General features: G+C 41.7%; 1 protein-coding gene across 2 annotated transcripts; it reads right to left on the bottom strand.

The window, feature by feature from the left end:
• Positions 1–1157: 1157 nt before the first annotated feature.
• Positions 1158–19574, bottom strand: LOC145399826 (ganglioside GM2 activator-like). Of its 2 annotated transcripts, none has more exons than XM_080272389.1 (7): positions 19347–19574; positions 17393–17541; positions 11131–11296; positions 10175–10231; positions 9193–9294; positions 4667–4843; positions 1158–1376 (listed from the first exon to the last, which is right to left on the bottom strand). In XM_080272389.1, the coding sequence occupies exons 2-7, from the start codon at positions 17497–17499 to the stop codon at positions 1221–1223; spliced, it is 765 nt and encodes a 254-aa protein (XP_080128515.1). In that variant the 5' UTR covers positions 17500–17541; positions 19347–19574; the 3' UTR covers positions 1158–1220. The 2 variants fall into 2 exon arrangements, with proteins under 2 accessions (XP_080128515.1, XP_080128516.1); XM_080272390.1 differs by having other exon boundaries at positions 11230–11296.
• Positions 19575–19836: the final 262 nt, after the last annotated feature.

Raw genomic sequence — 19836 nt, 5'->3', positions numbered from 1 at the left:
ACCCCCCCCCCTCTCTCATATACCTCTCCACCCCATCCCTCCATCTCATCCTCGGCCTCCCCCTCCCTCTTCGCCCCTCCACCTCACTCACATACACTCTCTTCGTCAGTCTTTCACCCTCCATCCTCTCCACATGGCCAAACCACCTCAGTGTGTTCCTCATAATGCTTCCTATCACATCCACATCAACACCACAACGCTCCTTCATATCCTCATTCGTCAGCCTGTCTCTCCATGTGACTCCACAGGCTCCTCTTAAATAACTCATTTCCACTGCTCTCACTCTTGATTTGTGTCCTTCCAACAACGTCCAAGCTTCATTTCCTCTGTGGTACAGTGGTAAAGTGTGCGTTTCAGATACGGGTGAACCAGGGTTCGCGCCATGCCAAGGTAAAAAACTTTGGGAGCGTTCACCTGGCCACATACTGCATGGGCGGACACAAGGGGTGCTGTGGTTGAACCAGTGTCGCTTACTATAAAGTATCCTTACACCCAGTCGGCTTGTGCGGGCCGAGTACACTTGGTTCACAGACTACACACACATCCAAAGCCACTCCAACACTACAATTACACTTACAAGCACTTCTCACCCTACACACATTCTCTACCAGACAGCCTAAGTCACTTGGTAGAGATACTGTACATTGGCTGTATCGTCCCCACTTTGGTCAGGATAGGCTGGTCCTGCAGTGGATACTCAAATGGCTGATGACGATGATGGTATATGTATATATATATATATATATATATATATATATATATATATATATATATATATATATATATATATATATATATATATATATATATATATATTACATATATATATATATATATATATATATATATATATATATATACATATATATATTACATATATATATATATATATATATATATATATATATATATATATATATACATATATATATATATACGATGATAATGAAAGAACATGAGGACAAGAATTTAAACCAAGTGAGGAAAAAAAAAAACAGTTTGGTAAAGGAGGTGGTGCAAGAAAAGAACATCCATGTGTTTAGAATGGATAAAAGCAGATATGGAGGGAAGCACTGGAGGGTTTTATAAAGAAATAATTAATCCCTCAACAACAAAGGGTCTTCCTTAAGTTTATGAATACCATACAGAAAAAGAAAAAAAAAAAATCAACAGACTGCAGGGGTTATGAAAGTGCCCAGACTCCTTCACTGTGAGCTGTATCAATCTATGGAGGTAGTCACTTCATAACATCCCAGTCTGACCCCCCGGTGGTAAGCTGTGGCGTGGATGTAGTAATCACCGGATTCCATCCAGGAAGGGATGATATCTGCGAATGCACCCAGGTTCAACACAAGGTTATGCACCTCATACCATCCCTGGTAGCAAGAAAGACAAGAGGAGTCAAGAAGTGTTGTACATTTATACCCACCCTGGTAATAACAGAGAGGGAAAGGAATTGGAAAGTGCTATACACAGCTGTATCCTCTTGTATGTTACTATACTGTACTCCTTTTACTCTTAACTTGGCCTAAAATTGTCATCTCTCCACACCTTGACTGCTGAGTGGTAACAATAGATTAATGTTGGAATACTATCCTAGTTAAGAAGTGCTATGGAAAGGATGCTCAGTTGTAGTACTGTCTTTTTCTGCCAATAAACTATGTGAAATAAGCTGCAATATGATGATAATCTGGGCTAGGTTAGAGTAAGAATGGTATAATACAAACATGTTGATCTATATATCTATCTATCTAATGCCAGATGCCATAATCCTGTAAGGGGTGGCAATTTGACTTTGAGTTATTTGTTTAACGGGGAGGGGCATAACCCTCCACCAACCCACTTGCTGACATGTAGAAAGCATGTATGGTTTGGTTATATGGTTACCACCCAGCATTGTAAATGGTTTCTTGGCTTACAGGAAACCATTTGGCTTGTCACTCAATATAAAGCAACCTGTAATGGAAAGAAAAGCAGTAAGAAGTGACAGGAGAGATGGGAGAAATAGGAAGAGAGGAGGGCATGCACAGAAAAGAATGATAAAGGCTAATACAGAGGGTAAATAAATAATATACAAGAAAAAGTTAAGGTATGATATGCACAATACATCTGTATGGAAGAAGCATAACAAAACATACAAAATCACTTAAAATGCAAACCTTAATCCATACTGATTTATTTCACCATTAAGTGGTTGATAAATTAATATGACATCCTTTTTCACTTGAAGTAGCTCTTGATTCATCATAAATTTCTGAGGTTACAAAGTATTAAATTTTTTTTTTCTTTACCCACCATTCATGAACCAAAAACATATCTCACAAAGTTTTTTTTCACTTAAGAGAGTGTACTGTCTGAATGCATCCTACACTTTAATCTTTATATATATCCAGGTGATGTCCTCTCCTGCTTAGTCATAGCGCTACCTGTTTTTTTTTTTTTTTTTTCCTATACTGTAACAGGTAGGTGAGGGCACTCACCATCCACTCACTCGATATAGTGCTGCTCTTGGGTGACTGCCCTTTCCTCTCTTCCTTCCTTCGTCTTCTGTCTTTCTATCCTTCATTCTTTCCTCTTCCTTCTGCCTATGGGTGACTCTACACTGAGTGGACTTGGAGAGAGCACATGACAGGGCGGATAGACGTGGAAAGTATTAAGAATATATGGAGTAGATGAGAAGTTGTTGAATGCCATGAGGTGTATTGTATGAGGGTGCTAAGGCTGCAGTGTGTGTGGATAGTGAACTGAGTGATTTTTTCTATTTAAAAGCTGGATTGAAACAGGGATGTGTCATGTCTCCATGGCTGTTCAATCTGTATAAGGATGGGGTTGTAAAAGAGATACAAGGTAGTGCACTGGATGTTGAAGTGGTCCTAATGAGAGAGGATAGTGTTTGGAAACTTCCTGTACTGTTGTTTGCAGATAATACTGTGTTAAGTGAAGAAGAAGGGGAGCTGCAATGCTTGGTGAATGAGTTTAGGAGAGTGTGTGAGAAATGGAATCTAAAGGTGAATGTAGGAAGGAGTAAAGTTGTGGTCTTCGAGAGAAATGAAGTCACTGAATGTACAGTGACATTGGATGAGGAGGAAATGGAAAATGTGAATGCATTTAAGTACTTGTGGAGTGTGATGAGTAAGGATGGAAGTTTAGAGGGTTAAGCACTTGAAAGGGTACAACATGGAAGAAAGGTTGCTGGTCCTTTGAAAGCAGTGATAAGAAACAGGGAAGCGAGCATGGAAGTAAAAAAGTCGCCGCATGACAATATTGTGATACCAACTCTTGCATATGGAAGTGTAGCTTGGACCTTGTTAGAGAGACAAGTCAAGAGAGAGAGCAGTGGAAATAAGTTATCTGAGAGGGGGATGTAGACTCACATGGAGAGAGAGACTGCCAAATGAGGAAGTGAAGGAGCGTTGTTGTGTGGATGTGGATGTGATAGGAAGCATCAGGAGAAATACACTGAGGTGGTTTGGCCATGTGGAGAGGATGGAGGGTGAGAGACTGGCGAGGAGAGTGTATGTGAGTGAGGTGGGGGGGAAGAGGGAGGGGGAGGCCAAGGAAGAGATGGAGGGATGGAGAGGTATATGAGATGGGTGTGTGTGCGCTGAAAGCAGGACAGTGAAATGGTGGGGGACAGGGCAACATGGAGGCGATTTGTTTGTGGCCACCCCATACGGGATTAAGGCATCTGACAATACATGGATAATAAAAATGAGTACCGTATATACCTATACCCTGATATCCAGCGGTGTTGCATACCAGTGGGAGTGTTCGGTCAGCTAGTATGTCAGATATCGAAGCAGTTTTCCCAGTACAATACTGAAGAAAAGCGAAAGATGCATTCCAGGCCCAAATCCAAACTCTTGTATACTTTACTCAATGAATTGAGACAGACACAGAACCATAAGTAATGTTACTATCCTCATAAACAACACTACTGCTAAAAGGTGAGACATCAAACATCACATGCAGGAAGATATTCAGGCCAACAGGCACTGCAAGAGTGGGAGAGTGGATGAGCGGCCCAGGCACGCAGGGGTCAGGAGGGTGGGGGGACAGGGAGACATGCAGGGGTGGGGGAGGGTGGAGAGGATGGGGAGGGAGACAAGGAGGGGTGGGGGGGATGAGAGGATGGGGAGGAGACAAGCAGGCTGGGGGAGGGCAGGGGGACTGGGAGGGTGACAAGACAGCTAAACTGTCCTACTACCCCCCCACCCCCCTCTCTCTCTCTCTCTCTCACACACACACACATACACACACACACACACACACTTGGGAGACAAGCAAGGGTGCAGAAGGGTGGGGGAATGGGGAGGGAGACAACTGGGGGCGGGGGAGGGTTGGGAGGATGTGAAGGGAGACACGCCTGGCAGTGCAGAGCGTGGTGGGGGATGAAGGAGGAATGGGAGGGGGGGGCTGGAGACGAAGGGAGAAGAAAGGGGATGGAGGGTGGACAGGGAGAGCCGCGTGCACTACCACATCTGTGTTCGGATTCGCTTGTTTCAAACCTAGGGAGCGACAGGGTGTTCAGACTAGTGAATCAACAACAGTTCAGATCGTGGGAATGTTCCCCAATTTCTTTTGTTCTGTGTAGCAAGCTGTTGGTACTGATGCGCCAGATATCAGGGTGTGCTAGTACATCACATGACGTAAAAACAAATCCCACCTTTTCAAATGGACAGCGACATGGAAGATTCAACTTGGTGAAAGGGTCGGGGCAGGGATCTGGGGCGGGGAAGGGCGTCAGCTGGCAAACATCATAGTAGGTGCACGAGCCTAAATTATACATACATGGCACTGTCAACCAGAACCACATCACACGTCGCTTCACCTTCGCCACCACCTGTGTCAACAAGGAGAGGAACTATTATATTGGGTTGCAAATGTAAGCATCATCATCATCATTTTCACCCTTTCTTCCCTTAAAGATGGGAGAAGCTGACAAAATATATACATGGTATCATAAGCCAAAACCATGTTTGACATTACTTCACCTTCAACACTAACTGTGCCAGAAAGGAGAATATACAGTGTATTGGGTTATAAAAATCATTAGTAACCAGTCTTCTCTCTCATATCAAGGCATTAACAACACCAATCATTTTACTTCATAGAGGGGCTCGACTCTGTACATCCTTTAACCATCTCCTTGGTAGATCTCTTTACTATCTATATACCTAGGCTGCTTACCCCAAGGAAAGGGAGGTAGCCGAGACAGGACGACACACTCCCCATTTACTCATCCATTCAAACGCATTCATTCACATCTTAGCCCCAAAGGGGAGAACGGACAGATCCTCACCGCACCACACCACACAAAGGTCAACTGCGCAATACAATCAGTGACATCCTCAGCAGGGCCCGACAGCAGAGCTAATTTACCCCTGCCACATCATAACAGACTCATCCCCTTACCCACACCTGACCTGACTAGCTGATCAGACCAAATGTGGGAGAATATCCCCTCAGGGCTGCATCATCACTTATTCATTCACAATTTCTCTCCATTTATTTCTGTCACACACAGCCACTCTTCCTTGCTCAACAGACATCCCTCTCACATCCAGCACTCTCTTCACACTGTCCATCCATCCTATTCGTGGTCTTCCTCTCAGCCTTACACCTCTCACATCAGATCTAGTTATCTTTTTCACCAATCGCTCATTATCCATTCTCTCCACATGCCAAAACCATCGCAACACCCTCTGCTCAACTCTACCAGCCATCTCCCGAACAACTCCAGTTCTCCTTCGCACTTCATCATTTCGCACTCGATCCATACGAGTCACTCCACACATACTCCTCAGACACCTCATCTCCATTACATTCAAACTTTTCCATTCTGCTACACCCATATTCCATGTTTCAGCCCCATATAATGCAGTCGGTACCACAACACCCTCATACAGCCTTCTCTTTACATCTATTCTAAGCGAATGACATCTAAACACTTTTTTCATTCCTCCCACCACCCTTCCTACTTCATTTATTCTAAACTTCACTTGTGCATCTATTCTTCCATCCACAGCAACATGTGACCCTAGATATTTAAAACACTCTACCTTCTCAAGCAACTCGCCATTCAAAACTATATTCATCCCCCTACCATCTACCAACCTCGTACACTTCATCACTTTACTCTTATTCTCATTTACTTTCAATTTCCTCCTTTCACACACCCTTTCAAACTCCTCTACCAACTGTCTCAATCTCTCCTCTGAATCAGCCACCAGTGCAGTATCATCTGCAAACAGCAGCTGCTTCAGATTCCACTCTCCACCATCAACATTCACCAAACTCAGACCTCCACCTAAAACTCTTGCATTCACCTCCCTTACAACACCATCCATGTAAATATTAAACAACCAAGGCGACATCACACATCCCTGTCGCAGCCCCACTCTCACAGGAAACCAATCACTCATAGCATTTCCCACTCTTACACATGCTCTACTATTTACATAAAAACTTTTCACCCCTTTTAGTAACCTACCATCAAGTCCATACAATCTTAAAACAGTCCACAAAGCCTCCCTATCAATTCTATCATATGCTTTCTCTAAATGCCCAAAACACATCCTTGCCTTTCGCTAAATACTTTTCACACACTTGTCTCACCGCAAACACCTGATCCACGCATCCCCTCCCTCTCCTAAAGCCACACTGCTCATCACCAATCACTTCTTCTGTACCCTCTCTAACTCTCATAATTAACAATATACCATACACCTTACCTACAACACTCAACAGACTTATACCCCTAAAGCTAGTACATTCATACTTACCACCCTTGCCTTTATACAATGGGACCACACAAGCACTTGCCCAGTCAACTGGCACCATACCTTTCACAAAGCACACATTCAACAATCTTACTAACCAGTCAACAATAGTCACTCCACCACCCTTCAGGCATTCCACAGCACACCCATCCATACCTGCAGCTTTCCCTGTTTTCATCTCCTTTACTGCCTTCTCCACGTCCTCCTTCGTGATCAAAGAATCATTCAACTCTCCCAACACATTTATTCCTTGCACCCTTCCATCCGCCACAATCTCTGCCACCCTTTCCTCCTCTACATTTAACAATCTTTCAAAATACTCTGCCCATCTCTTCCTTACTGCATCCATCTCAATTAACATCCTTCCATCCTCTGCTTTTACTCGTTCTTCCTTCCCAGACTCTCCCTTTCGCACCCTTTTCACCTCCTTCCAAAACATTTTCTTATTCTGTTGAAAATTCTCTGTCAGCCGCCTACCCCACCTCTCATCTGCTCTCTTTACACAACAGAAAAATCTTCGGCCACCATTTGGATTCTATTCGTGGCATGTTAATACAGGTAAGCCCTAAATTCACGCGAACTTCTTTCACGCGATTTCGGTTATCCACGAATTTTTCGTACAATAATTAAAACAAAATTATAGTATTCATACAAATAATTTTAATATACAAGAGAAATAAATAAAATATAAAAATGCCTACCTGCTGCCCGTGTGCATAATGTGTGTGTGTGTGGGGGGGGGGGTCGAACCATGCGTGACTCGCAAATCGTTATTTGTGGCTTATTTTTCTGCCTTCCAGTGATTGCTTGCCTTGTCTGCCAACATGGGGCCTAAGCATAGTGCTAGTGATGCATGTGGTAACACACCAAAACAGACTCGTAAAGTGATGTTGCTGACAGAAAGTTAAAGTGTTGGACAAACTTAAGGGAGGAATGTCAGCGACAATATCCGTCAGGACGATTCCCCATCATTTATTTACATACCAGTTTATTTAGCAAGTACAGTACACTAGTTTTTTACTTATGAGTTATATATTCCCCCTGAAAATTAGTTATTAAAGTATTAATTAATCAATAATAAGTATATTTATAGAATGACAGGGAATCGTCCATGTTTTGATGGTGAATTGACTTCATGGTGAATTGTCTCTGAACCGTGTGTTTGGGTTGAGTCAACTGTTCTTACAATAAAGAAGACAGAACGTAGCATACGGGAGTCAGTGAGGGCTAGTGCACCTGACTGTGCCAAAGTGTCTCCACCTATGCCTGTGACCTGGCTCGGAACCGTATGTTTGGGGTGAATGAGTCAACTGTTTGGACAATAAAGAAGGCAGAATGTAGCCTATGGGAGGCAGTGAGGGTTTGTGCACCAGGCTGCTGAGGTGTCTTCACCTACGCCTATGCTTGTCAGGTTTCAGTGTTAAATTTCTTACATTTTTGTTGTTTTTCATACTTCATGCTAGTTTATAATGTGTATGTAGTGCATAAACAGTATTATTCAGATGTAATATACTTAGTAGACATCCGTAATTATGTGCACACAAGGGCAGAATGTATACGCGAATTTACTACATACGCGAAGGGTCTGGGAACGTAACCCTCGCGTGAATTAAGGGCTTACCTGTACATGGCTTCCTCTGACCAGAGCTGTCTGTCTTTCTGCCACAATTTTTTTAGCTATTTTCCACACAAAACATGATATAAACATCATAGCAGTTCTGCTATTTCACTGGTCTATCAACACAGTTGGAGACAAAATAATAAAGTACAATACTAGAATGAAGCCATACCGTACCTCAGTCAAAGTAAGGGTAATTGCAGTACAGTAAATAATATAGCAAATGTTACAACATTACTAGACCTATCTCTGCTAAGCATTAAGATAAGCATGATTTCAGTGAGACTATAATGAAAGTTTTCTAACAAAAAATTGCAACTGCAACTACCAATTTCAACCTGAAAGCACCCCCCCCTGAGATGCTGGGGTCTGAGACTGGCTATTAGTCCAGTGAAGTGTTATGTAGAAGACTAGCCTATTCCCTCTGGTGGGACTACATTCTGTTGACCAAACCCAAGCATTTAGCAGGGCCATCGTTCTGACTGTGTTAAAACTGCAAGATGAAATTGAACAAATACCTGGTAGGTCTTGGTCACTAATCAAAATTGAACAAATGGGCTTCACACACACACACACACACACACACACACACACACACACACACACACACACACACACACACACACACACACACACACACACACACACACAGAGCAAATGGATTTTAACCACTACACAAAACTGAACCACTGGGGTTTCAACACTAGACAAAACTGAACAAAGTTTCCTGATAGTAATGGAATCAAGAACTTTACATTAAATATTCCTCATTAAATCAAAACCTTGACTCACTTTGATTGGAGCCTGCACACTGACGTCAAGGTAGGACTTCACAGTGAGTGAGATGTTCTGGTTCAAGTACACTGGGTCTGGGCTCACTTTAAGTTCTTGCACCTGTAAGTGAGAGGAATGGCTGTAAGTTAGCTGAGAGAAGCATATTCTGGAGAGGGACACCTTTGTGTGGTGACACTGATATGACCAGACAATGATACAGTATACATATTGTATGTCCCTCAAATACTCCCTATCCCCCCAGAGGAGGATGGTGGACTGCAGGTGGAGGGCATCTTCAGCCTGCAGTCCACCAGGTTGTCCAGATAAGCCTGAGGCCACAAAAACAACATTTGAAATTACACAGAGGGACACACAGGGGAAGAAGTTTAAGGAGAATTGTAACACTAATGCCGATGCACTGGAAGGCATTAGGAGAGGTAATATGAGATGGTTTGGCATGTGGAGAGAAAGGAAAATGAGACAATGATTAGGAGAGTATATGTAAGAGAGGTGGAGGGGGTACATGGGGGGAGAAACTGAGGATTAGGTGGAAGCATATAAATAAGGTGGTGTGATTTGGTGAAGGGAGGGCAACCTGATGGTAGAGGACAGGGTGACATGGAGGCAATTTGCTTCTAGTCAACCCCTCCAGGATTAAGTTGTCTGGGTACAGACACTGTATATATATTGAGAAAAAAATGGCAATAAATAACAAGGATTTAATGTACAGTATAGTAGTCATTATTTATCTATAATAAAACCATACAACTAATATGGGAGAGGGATGCCTTCCCACACTTACACCAACATAACTAGTCAGGTCCATGGATGGGTTATACATATGTCCCCAAACTCCCTCCCAATCCCCCCAGTGGAGGGTAATGGACTACAGGATGAAGGCAACTTTAGCTTACAGTCCACTGTATTCAAGTTCTGATGAGCCTGGGGTTGCAACTACTACCACTATATGTAAAGCAATACATCTTCAGAAAAAACATACCTTGACAGGATCTGCCATGCTACCACAATTATTCCAAGAAAATTTCCCAAGATGAGCCTGGAAAAAAAAAAAGTAAGATTAATCCAAACACTGAAACTTAACCATTAAGCAACACAGACCTCAATAATCCGTTACCATATTATACATCCAATGTTTTGGTGCAAGTGAAGCCATTCCATTCTTTACTGTCACCTGGGCCTAATTTTCATCCTTTTGCAGCTTATTTCAAGAATCTTTGTGGTAGAAAAACACAAGAGTACTGCTATACAGCCTTTTCATGGAACCTCTTTGTGACTAGCATCATATTCCAGTGTTCATACGATTACAGTAACTCCTGAAACAACTCACTATTCAAGATGAAGCAATGGCAATCTTATGCAAAGTTAGAGTAAAATGAGGGTAATTCTGACTCAGCAGCTGGCCTACTTATGCCCTTCTGGAGACATTCTATTTTTTTTTTTTTTTTTTTCAAATATCCCTATACTTTCAACTGTATTTTCACATTCACCTCTCTGTTTAAGTCTGAATATTCACACCCACCAGTCCAACTAAGTTAGTTTATTCATACACATTTATCCATGAGTCAGGATAATCACTGCTACCTGGTCATCTATATCTGGATATTCACACCCACCTGTCCAAATAAGTCAGGATATTCACACAAACCCATCCAAATGAGTAGGGATATTCACACAGACCTATTTGTTATGTCAGGGCATTCACACTCAGCAATATATTTAAGTCAGTTTCCTATAAGCCAAGAAACCCTTTACAACGCTGGGTGGTAACCATATAACCAACCTATACGTGCTCCCTGTGTGTCAACAAGTGGGTTGGTGGAGAGTTAATGCCCCTCCCTGTAATACAAATAACTCAGTCAAATGGCCACCCCTTATGGGATTATGGCATCTGGCAATAGATAGATATTCACATCAACTCAGGATAATCACACCTACCTCTCCATATGCATCCTTATAAACAACATGCACAGCAGGTGTGAAGTTAGAAATATCTGGCCCCTGCATCAAACAGAGTAGGACCCATGATGGACATACCAGGAATGTTACCACTAGTAGGAGCACAGCTGTCAGCATCCACCTACCACACCATCCGTACGCCGGCCTGTGGGGTCATTGATAGTTATGGTTGGTTGTGTTATATACTACCATGATCAAATCTGCCAATACTTCACTCAAGCAGTGGTGGTAGAAGGTGCTACATGAAATATTTTTCTGTAATAGCATTATGAAGCCCACAACAATAGAATATAAGAAGGATGGATACCCTCTGATGCTTTAGGAGGAGTAAGAAATATGGAACCCAGGACACTGCTGGTAAACTACTGTTTGTGATAGCAATGGGTACCCTACCACTATAATACTTTTCTCAGTAATGTACAATATGTGGTAGTTCAAACACACACACACACACACACACACACACACACACACACACACACACACACACACACACACACCTGACATGGGGTCTGAAGCCAGCTCTTTGGCTTGGAAGCCGAAGCCACAGCCCTTCAAAAGTCAAGAAGCCGAAGCCAAAGCCAAAGCCAACGCCCTTGGAAAGTCGTGATGCTGAATCAAAGCCGAAGTAGGTAAACATTCACAAAGACAAAGCTGAAGCTGTAAGAATTTTGTGAAGCCAATAATCAGCTTTGTGTCACAGTATCCTCTTACAGCAAGATAAAGATGCAATGTTTCCACTCTCCCACATGTTGTTAACATATTCTGTCATTGTAACAAATTTTCTGGCCCTGGTGCTTGGGCCAGCAGTTGGGGCTGAGTCCAGCCCCTTGGCTTCAAAGTCAAAGTTGAAGCCCTTGGAAGGTTACAAAGCTGAACCCAAACCCATGACCTAAAAACCACGGCTTCGTGAAGCCGAAGCTGAAGACGGCTTCGGCCCCATGTCTTACACACACACACACACACACACACACACACACACACACACACACACACACACTGTACCCTCAAGGAGGAATTCGAGGCAAACTGTTTTGTTGGATGCAAGACTTTCTCATAAAAAGAGAAATAAGGACAGTACTAAGAGGAAACTACTCATCATGGAAAGAAGTGACTAGTGGAGTACCACAGGGTTCAGTGCTGGCACCAATCATGTTTTTAGTGTATATAAATGATATAAACAGTAACACTGGAAATGAGAGCTATCTGAATATGTTCGCAGATGATGCAAAAATACAAAGGAGAATTACTAACACAGACTCTTGTAAAGAGCTACAAGAAGAATTAAATAAACTTCATGAATGGAGTGGTACATGGCAAATGGAATTCAATGTGGACAAGTGTCATGTAATCAAGTTTGGTAAAAGTGGAAAAAGACCTGATTGGGATTATAAGTTAGGAAATAAAACCCTATACACATCAGAAGGAGAGAAAGACCTAGGTGTGATTATCAATAACAGACTATCTCCGGCTGACCACATCAGAGAGAAGGTACAGAACATGTATACACTGCTTGCAAATATGAGAATAGCATTCACATACATAAATGAAGACATGCTAAGAAGGATAATAACATCATTCATTAGACCAACCCTGGAATATGCATCAGTTGTCTGGAGTCCTCATCTCAAAAAGCATATAGACAAGATTGAAAAAGTTCAAAGGGCCGCTACAAGATGGATACCAAGTTTAAGGGACCTAAGCTACGAAGAACGACTAAATAAACTGAATCTACCAACACTACAGAAGCGAAGGAAAAGAGGTGACATGATAATGCTATATAAGTGCATATCAGGAAAGGAGAAAATAGACATAAATGATTACTTAACATATGGAGAAGCATCAGCAAGAGGACACTGCAAAAAACTGCATAAGGAGAGGTGATAAAGACATAAGGAAATTCAGTTTCCCAAACAGAGCAATTGATCAATGGAATGCACTACCGAATGAAATAGTGTTTTTTTTTTTTTTTTTTTTTATAAATCACAGAACGGAGGAAGGAAAAACAAATGGATAAAAAAAAATAATCCATACACCAGATTACTGGTGTCCTCTGTTCATAAAATATCTATAACAGCTAGACTTGAACAGTTGTGGGTTGAAATTTGGAGGAAAACAACTCTGGGGAAGCGAGTTCCAGAGAGATGCAGTTCGGGGAATGAAAGAATTCTGATAGGCAGAAGTTCTGCAATATGGTTGAGTGACATTCCAGTCATGAGCGCTACCAGATGCCCGTGTAGCACGAGGGAAGGCATGGAGAGGTGGCACCATGGACGCAACTTCGTCTGAGCATTTGCCAAAAAAATATCTGTAAAATAATGCACGGGAGGCAACATTCTTTCTTACTTGCAGGGGAGGTAGTTTATATGTAATGGCAGGGTTGTTAATGATTCTAATAGCTTTATTCTGAATTTTGTCTAGTTGTCTTAATGCAACCTCTCCACAACCATTCCACAAGGGTGAGCAATATTCAAGCTGAAAGTGCACATGACTCTTATAAATTATAGCTAACTGCTCATCGGCGAAGAAGTTACGGACTCTGTACAATAATCCAAGTTTCTTTGAGGCGGTTTTAGCAAGTGATCTGACATGAGAGGTCCAGCTGAGGGCACTGTTAAGTGAGACACCAAGAATTTCAATACTTTTGGAGATGGGAATATTAGTAGCACTGAAGTTAATGTACGAATCTGGCAATATCTGTCTATTAGTAAACTGTATATACAGTATTTAGTTTTACTAGCATTAAAAGAGACAAGGTTGTTTTGTCCCCATTCGCTGATTGTTGATAGATCTTGATTTATGGGGCTGTACTGAGTTGAGAGGTAGAGATATTAGACTTTGTGAATGGATGTCTGAGTGTGAATGAACTATGTAGTGTTGAGTCATCTGCATATGAGTGAATGGGATTGTGAGTGACAGATAAGAGATCATTAATATGAACCAGAAATAGGGTTGGCGCCAGAACTGATCCCTGCGGCACGCCGGCGTTAACTGAGTGGAAATTCGAATATACATCATCTACTTTTACTCTTATTTTCCTGTCACTAAGATAAGAAGAAATCAAAGGAACAAAAGACATTAGTCCATAGCAAGGGAGTTTGGACAGCAGGGAACGGTGCCATACTCTGTCGAAAGCTTTAGAGATATCAAGAGCTACTGCATGAGTTTCTCCAAAAAGATCAATTGATTGATGGATGGTATGAGTTAAGAGATTGAGTATGTCAATGGTGGATCTTTCGTGGCAAAAACCGTATTGTCTATCACTAATTAAGTTGTTGGATTCAAGATGTTTAACAATATGCTTATTAATTAAAGTTTCAAATACCTTACCAAGAGAAGATGTGACAGCTATTGATCTGTAATTGGAGGGGTCAGACGAATGTCCTTTCTTCGGAACTGGGTGGATATTGGCTTCTTTCCATGAATTTGGGAATAAAGAAGTACATATGCATAGTCTGAATAATTTAGCTAGGACAGAGGCAAGTTCAGGGGAACACTTTTTCAAAACAATTGGCGGAATTCCATCTGGGCCTGGAGCTTTGTTGGTAGGTAAATTGTCTAGGATGGATTTTATGTATCTTGTCTGTATTTTAAGTGGGGCAATTTCGGGAGAATCAAGTTCCAGTACTGAGACATTCTGGCTGGTATCATCTATGGTAGAGTTTCTGGCAAAAGTACTAGCAAAGATATCTGCTTTCCCACGTGGGTCATTTGTAACATTGCCATTTGAAGATTTTAGTGGGGGAATGGAAGATGACTTGTTAAAGTTATTATTGAAAGAATTAAGAGTTGACCAGAATATTCTATTGTCATTAGGGTTGTTAAGTAGTTTTGACGCTTGCTTTTGAAGAAAGTTTGATTTAGATAGATTTAATACAGCTTTTGCATGATTTCTAGCAATTTTAAATTGGGAGAGTGATTCACAAATTTAAGGATATGTACGATAAATATGGTTTAAGACACGGGACAGTACGAGCTTGACTCATTCCTGTAAAGATACAATTAGGTAAGAACAATTAGGTAAGAACACACACACAAGAATAACAATAAACTTCAGTTACATACAACAAACACATGCCAGGTACTGTACAATGTTTCATGTACAAAATATTCATATTCATATTACTGTTATTATTATTATTATTATCATTATTGGTGGTACATGGGGGCGCTCACCATCCACTCATTCGATGTAGTGCTGCTCTCAGGTGTCTGCCCTTTCCTCTCCTCCCTCTTTTCCTTCCTTCCTCTTCTGTCTTTCTTTACTTCATGCTTTCCTCGTTCTTCTGCCTACGGGTGACTTTACACTCCCTCTTTTGTCTTTCTTTCCTTCATTCTTTCCTGTTCCTTCTGCCTAAGAGCGACTCTACATTGAGTAACAAGCCAAATAGTTTCCTGTTCACCAAGAAACCATTTACTACGCTGGGTGGTAACCATATAACCAAATTATGGCACCTGGTGGTTTAGTGGGTAATTGCAGCACTTCAGTCAGACTGAGCCGATGAAGGTTTATATCCAAGGGGTGGTTGGGGTTATTGCTCACATAATGCCACTCAGGGATGAGTGAGGCTGGTCACTCTCATCTTAAATGTCAGGACCAACTTGCCTAACCCCGGGCTCCTATGCTCCTCATGGGGCAACGTAGCATTGGATGATGGATGGATGGATTATTATTATGTGGATGATGTTGAGAAAATTAGGAGATGTGCACTGAGGTGGTTTGGACATGGGGCATGGAGAATGAGAAACTGACTATGAGGGTGTATGTAGGTGAGGTGAAGTGGAGAGAGGGAGAGGGAGGGGAAGACCGAGGATGAGGTGAAGGGATGGAGTTGAGAGATATATTTGGGAGGGGAGAGTGAGCTGGGAGGAGGGCAGTCAAATGGTTGGTGACAGAGTGACTTCGAGGCGTTTTGTCTGCGGCCACCCTTTGCAGGATTAGGGCATCAGGCTATAGATAGATAGATAGAGTATTATTATTTCCGGTACTATTATTATTATTGACTCTATCAGATACAATTACGTGAAGCTACAGAACGTGGTGAAAGTTTTTGGCGTATCCGATAGAGCCAGGATTCCGGGGGCTTGAATGATGAGTGAATGGAAGCGTGCTCCATTGGACTGGGCGAATTTGGGCTATCTGGACATTGCTACTCCTCACCCTACCCTAGGGTGGGAAAGGAGGTCCGGATGATGATGATGATGATGATAATTATTATTATTATTGTTATTATGTAGGTGAGGGTGCTCACCATCCACTCACTCGATGTAGTGCTGCTCTCAGGTGACTGCTCCTTCTTCTCTTCCTTCCTCTTCTGTCTTTCCTTCTTATTTTCCTCTTCCTACTGTCTATGGGTGACTCTACACTGTTCTTACCTAATTGTATCTTTACAGGAATGAGTCAAGCTCGTACTGTCCCGTGTCTTAAACCATATTTATCATACATCCCAAATGGTTTCTTGTACACCAGGAAAACATTTACTATCCTGGGTGGTAACCATATAACCAAACTATGATGCCAGGTGGTTCAGTGGATAATTAAGGTGCTCCAACCAGATTGAGCCTGTGTAGGTTTATATCCAAAGGATGGTTGGGGTTTACTGCTCACATAATGCCACCCAGGGATGTGTGAGGCTGGTCACTCTCATCTTAAATGTCAGGACCAACTTGCTTAGCCCTGGGCATGCACTCCTCATGGGGCAACACAGGATTAGATGATATATGTATGTATGTATTATTATTTATCACATGTACAGATGGGGACAAAAGATTACCTAATACAGTATTTCACCTATTCTACAGTCTCACTTTGCTCTGCTGACTAACATGTCTAAGCTGGTGGAGGCTTGATATGCTTTTTGCTGTTCATAGATGATGTTTGATATGATGCATGGTAGGAAAGTGAGATATGCCTTAAGTGTGAAACATAGTGGAGAAGGGGAACTTTCGTCTTCAACCACAGAGTACAAACCTATTTCCTCAAACACAGGATGGTGCTGGAAGAGGGACACCTTCACCTATTGGCACCAGTAAGACAAGGCAGCTTTACTGCCTCATAAGACAAACATCCCTCAATTACCTCCCTGTCAACCAAAAGGAGGATGGTGGACTGATGGAGAAGGGCAACTTCAGCCAGCGGTCCACCACACTCACAGCCATATGAGCCTGGGGCCACAACAGAATCAAAGGATACTGCAAGAAGTACAGTATCACATCATGAAGCATGAACAAACGGTCTCACCTCTTACACACAATGGCAGTAACCTGATGCAGGTTTTGGTCCTCTTCAGCATCATCCACCAGCTTCTCCTTTCCCACATCCCCTTTCTCCATAAACTTAATCTTCATCTTTTCCTCTCACAACCAGCAGAAAAACCACAATTTTACAATCTGTTGAGGCAAGAGCTATGTATCAGTGAATATTTAAGACTCTATAGTAATGGAAATCTTGTTAGCTTCTTGGAAGGCAATACCCACTTAAAAAGAAAGATTAATTACTTATTTTTTGTTTCTTTATTCATTTATTGGAACCCAACCTTAAGCCATCTTTGGGTAGGAAAAGAGTTATGAATGATGATGATTATGGTGTCTTTAGAACATTATCCAGTTTTGCAAGGACCTGTACATTAGCAAGGAAAGGATAAATGAAGACAACCATGCCTCTCATGATGCCATTTTGTGTATCATTAAATAAAATGCAAATGCATCAGGAGTGTAATGGTGTTTGGTAGTGAGACCCAGGCAGTAAAGGAAGGGGATATTTATAGGCTTGAACATACAGATATGACAATGATTACATGGATGTGCAGTGTCCTTAAATATGAAGCCTGGGGGGGGAGGGGCTAAGTTTATGAATGAAGAGTTGTGAGTAAGGATGGGACTGGAGTGTATTGCTTCTGCAATGAGGATAAGTAAACTGAGATAGTTTAGGTATGTGGAGAGGATGGTAGATGACAATTGGGGTGGATAATGAGAAGTGTGAATGTCTGGGGTATGGATGTGAGCAGACCAAAAAAAAAAAAAAGAGAGACCTAGGACAAGGTCACACAATGTGACCGCACGAATCAGGGACTGAATGTAGAGGCTCCCGGGGATTGAGCGGCACTGAAGGCTGCCATTAGGTTACCAAAGACGACACATGTAAGCATGTTGAAGCTTTTATAAGCGATACTACAAAATTTGATACTCTCTTCATGACAAACAATTTCTCATTGTCATTTCCATTTTCTTTTTTGTAAACAAAGGACACTGTGGTACACAATACCTTACAGTACAGTATCTTACAGTAGACATTCTGGGAAAGGCTGCTAGGCCTGTACGGTATTTTATTCTTACAGTACCTTATTTATGGTATTTTATTCTTACAGGTCCTCTCCTCATCTTCAACATCACAGGTGAATCATATGCAAGCAGGATCACTTTGTCCGGTTTTGGATTTTCTACTTTTCACACTTCCTCCTGTTTCCCATCTGTGTCTTGTATTTACCTATTTGTAGTATACAGGAATTGATGTCCTTATTATGTTGTCTCAGGAAGCAGTCCTTCATTGTCTCAAGGAATTTATACTTCATACTGTTTCTTTCCACTGCTGTGTAATTTCCCAGTTAATATTTGGCAGATTAAAATCCCCCAGTATTATCTTGTGTCTTGCCTGCTTAGTTTATTTCCTGCATCAATTTCAACAGTTTATCATTTCTCTGTCATGTCACCACTTGGGCTTCTGAATATTGACACTACTAACACGGTCTCATTCAAACCTTTCACTTCAATACACAAGTCCTCACAATATTGCTGTTCCATGCTTATCTTCCTGAAAGATATATTCTCACATATGCAAGCAAACCCCTGCCTTCCTCTGCATCAATAACGTTATTCTCTATCATTACATATCCATCAGTGCTGTATACGACTAACGTTCTCTTATATCTAAAAATTTTTAGCTTAATTTCTTCCAGGACAATAATATAAAGCTTTACACAATTTTCTTGTAGTAGTGTTTAGGTCTCTGATTTTATCTGGGGAGAATACATCCACATTACTACACCTAACACTAAACTTGTTTACACTATTTACACTGGATGGGTGTAGATTCAAGTGTCCATCCCCTTTGAGTGGTCCTCTCGCCTGTAAAAAAGAAATGGAGTAACTGAGACAATGGGCCTGGGGCTTAGAAATATACCAATGGAATAGCTCACCATTCTGCAGCACACATTAAAACTGATGAAACCTTGAAGACCAATGTCGTTTTTAAAAAATATTATCTTCGTCAAATGCGTCGGTCGCCATTCATCAAAACTGACCCATGACCTTGAAACAAACCACTGAATCGCATGGAACTTTCCACCGTTACTTCATCTCAGACTCAGGTACGTAATAGTAATGAAGAAAACAAACTTTTGGTGAAAATTTAGAGTTCCACTCACTAGACACTGTGCTGTGACGGAGTCCTAAACATCGCCCTGGATTCCCCCAACATGAAGCAAACTGAAATTTGGGTTTGTCTGGGTAAATTTGGGTAGATTTCACTTGCTCCCCGTCACCTGCAAATCCATTGATTGAAATATTTATTGTTGTAAAAGTATACAGAGTACATATACAACAAAAGAAAGTGGTAGGTCTTGCACCACACCTTGTGGAAGTAGCCACACGCCATTTAGCAGAGTAGATAAATTATAATACCTTCAT

Source organism: Coenobita brevimanus, chromosome 50, assembly GCF_032717465.1.
Source record: "Coenobita brevimanus isolate Jiangsu-jjx chromosome 50, ASM3271746v2, whole genome shotgun sequence".
Classification (NCBI taxonomy): Eukaryota; Metazoa; Arthropoda; class Malacostraca; order Decapoda; family Coenobitidae; genus Coenobita; species Coenobita brevimanus.
The sequence above is the reverse complement of the archived record's forward strand: the minus strand, read 5'-3'. Positions and strand labels throughout refer to the sequence as shown.

Excerpts from the sequence above, each read along its gene's own strand:
- LOC145399826 (XM_080272389.1), bottom strand. The coding sequence starts at position 17,499 with ATGAAGATTAAGTTTATGGAGAAAGGGGATGTGGGAAAGGAGAAGCTG. Across the intron at positions 11,297-17,392 it reads ACTGCCATTGTGTGTAAGAG|GCCGGCGTACGGATGGTGTG; the intron begins GTGAGACCGTTT and ends ATGACCCCACAG. Across the intron at positions 4,844-9,192 it reads GTGTGCAGGCTCCAATCAAA|GTGGTGGCGAAGGTGAAGCG; the intron begins GTGAGTCAAGGT and ends TTGTTGACACAG.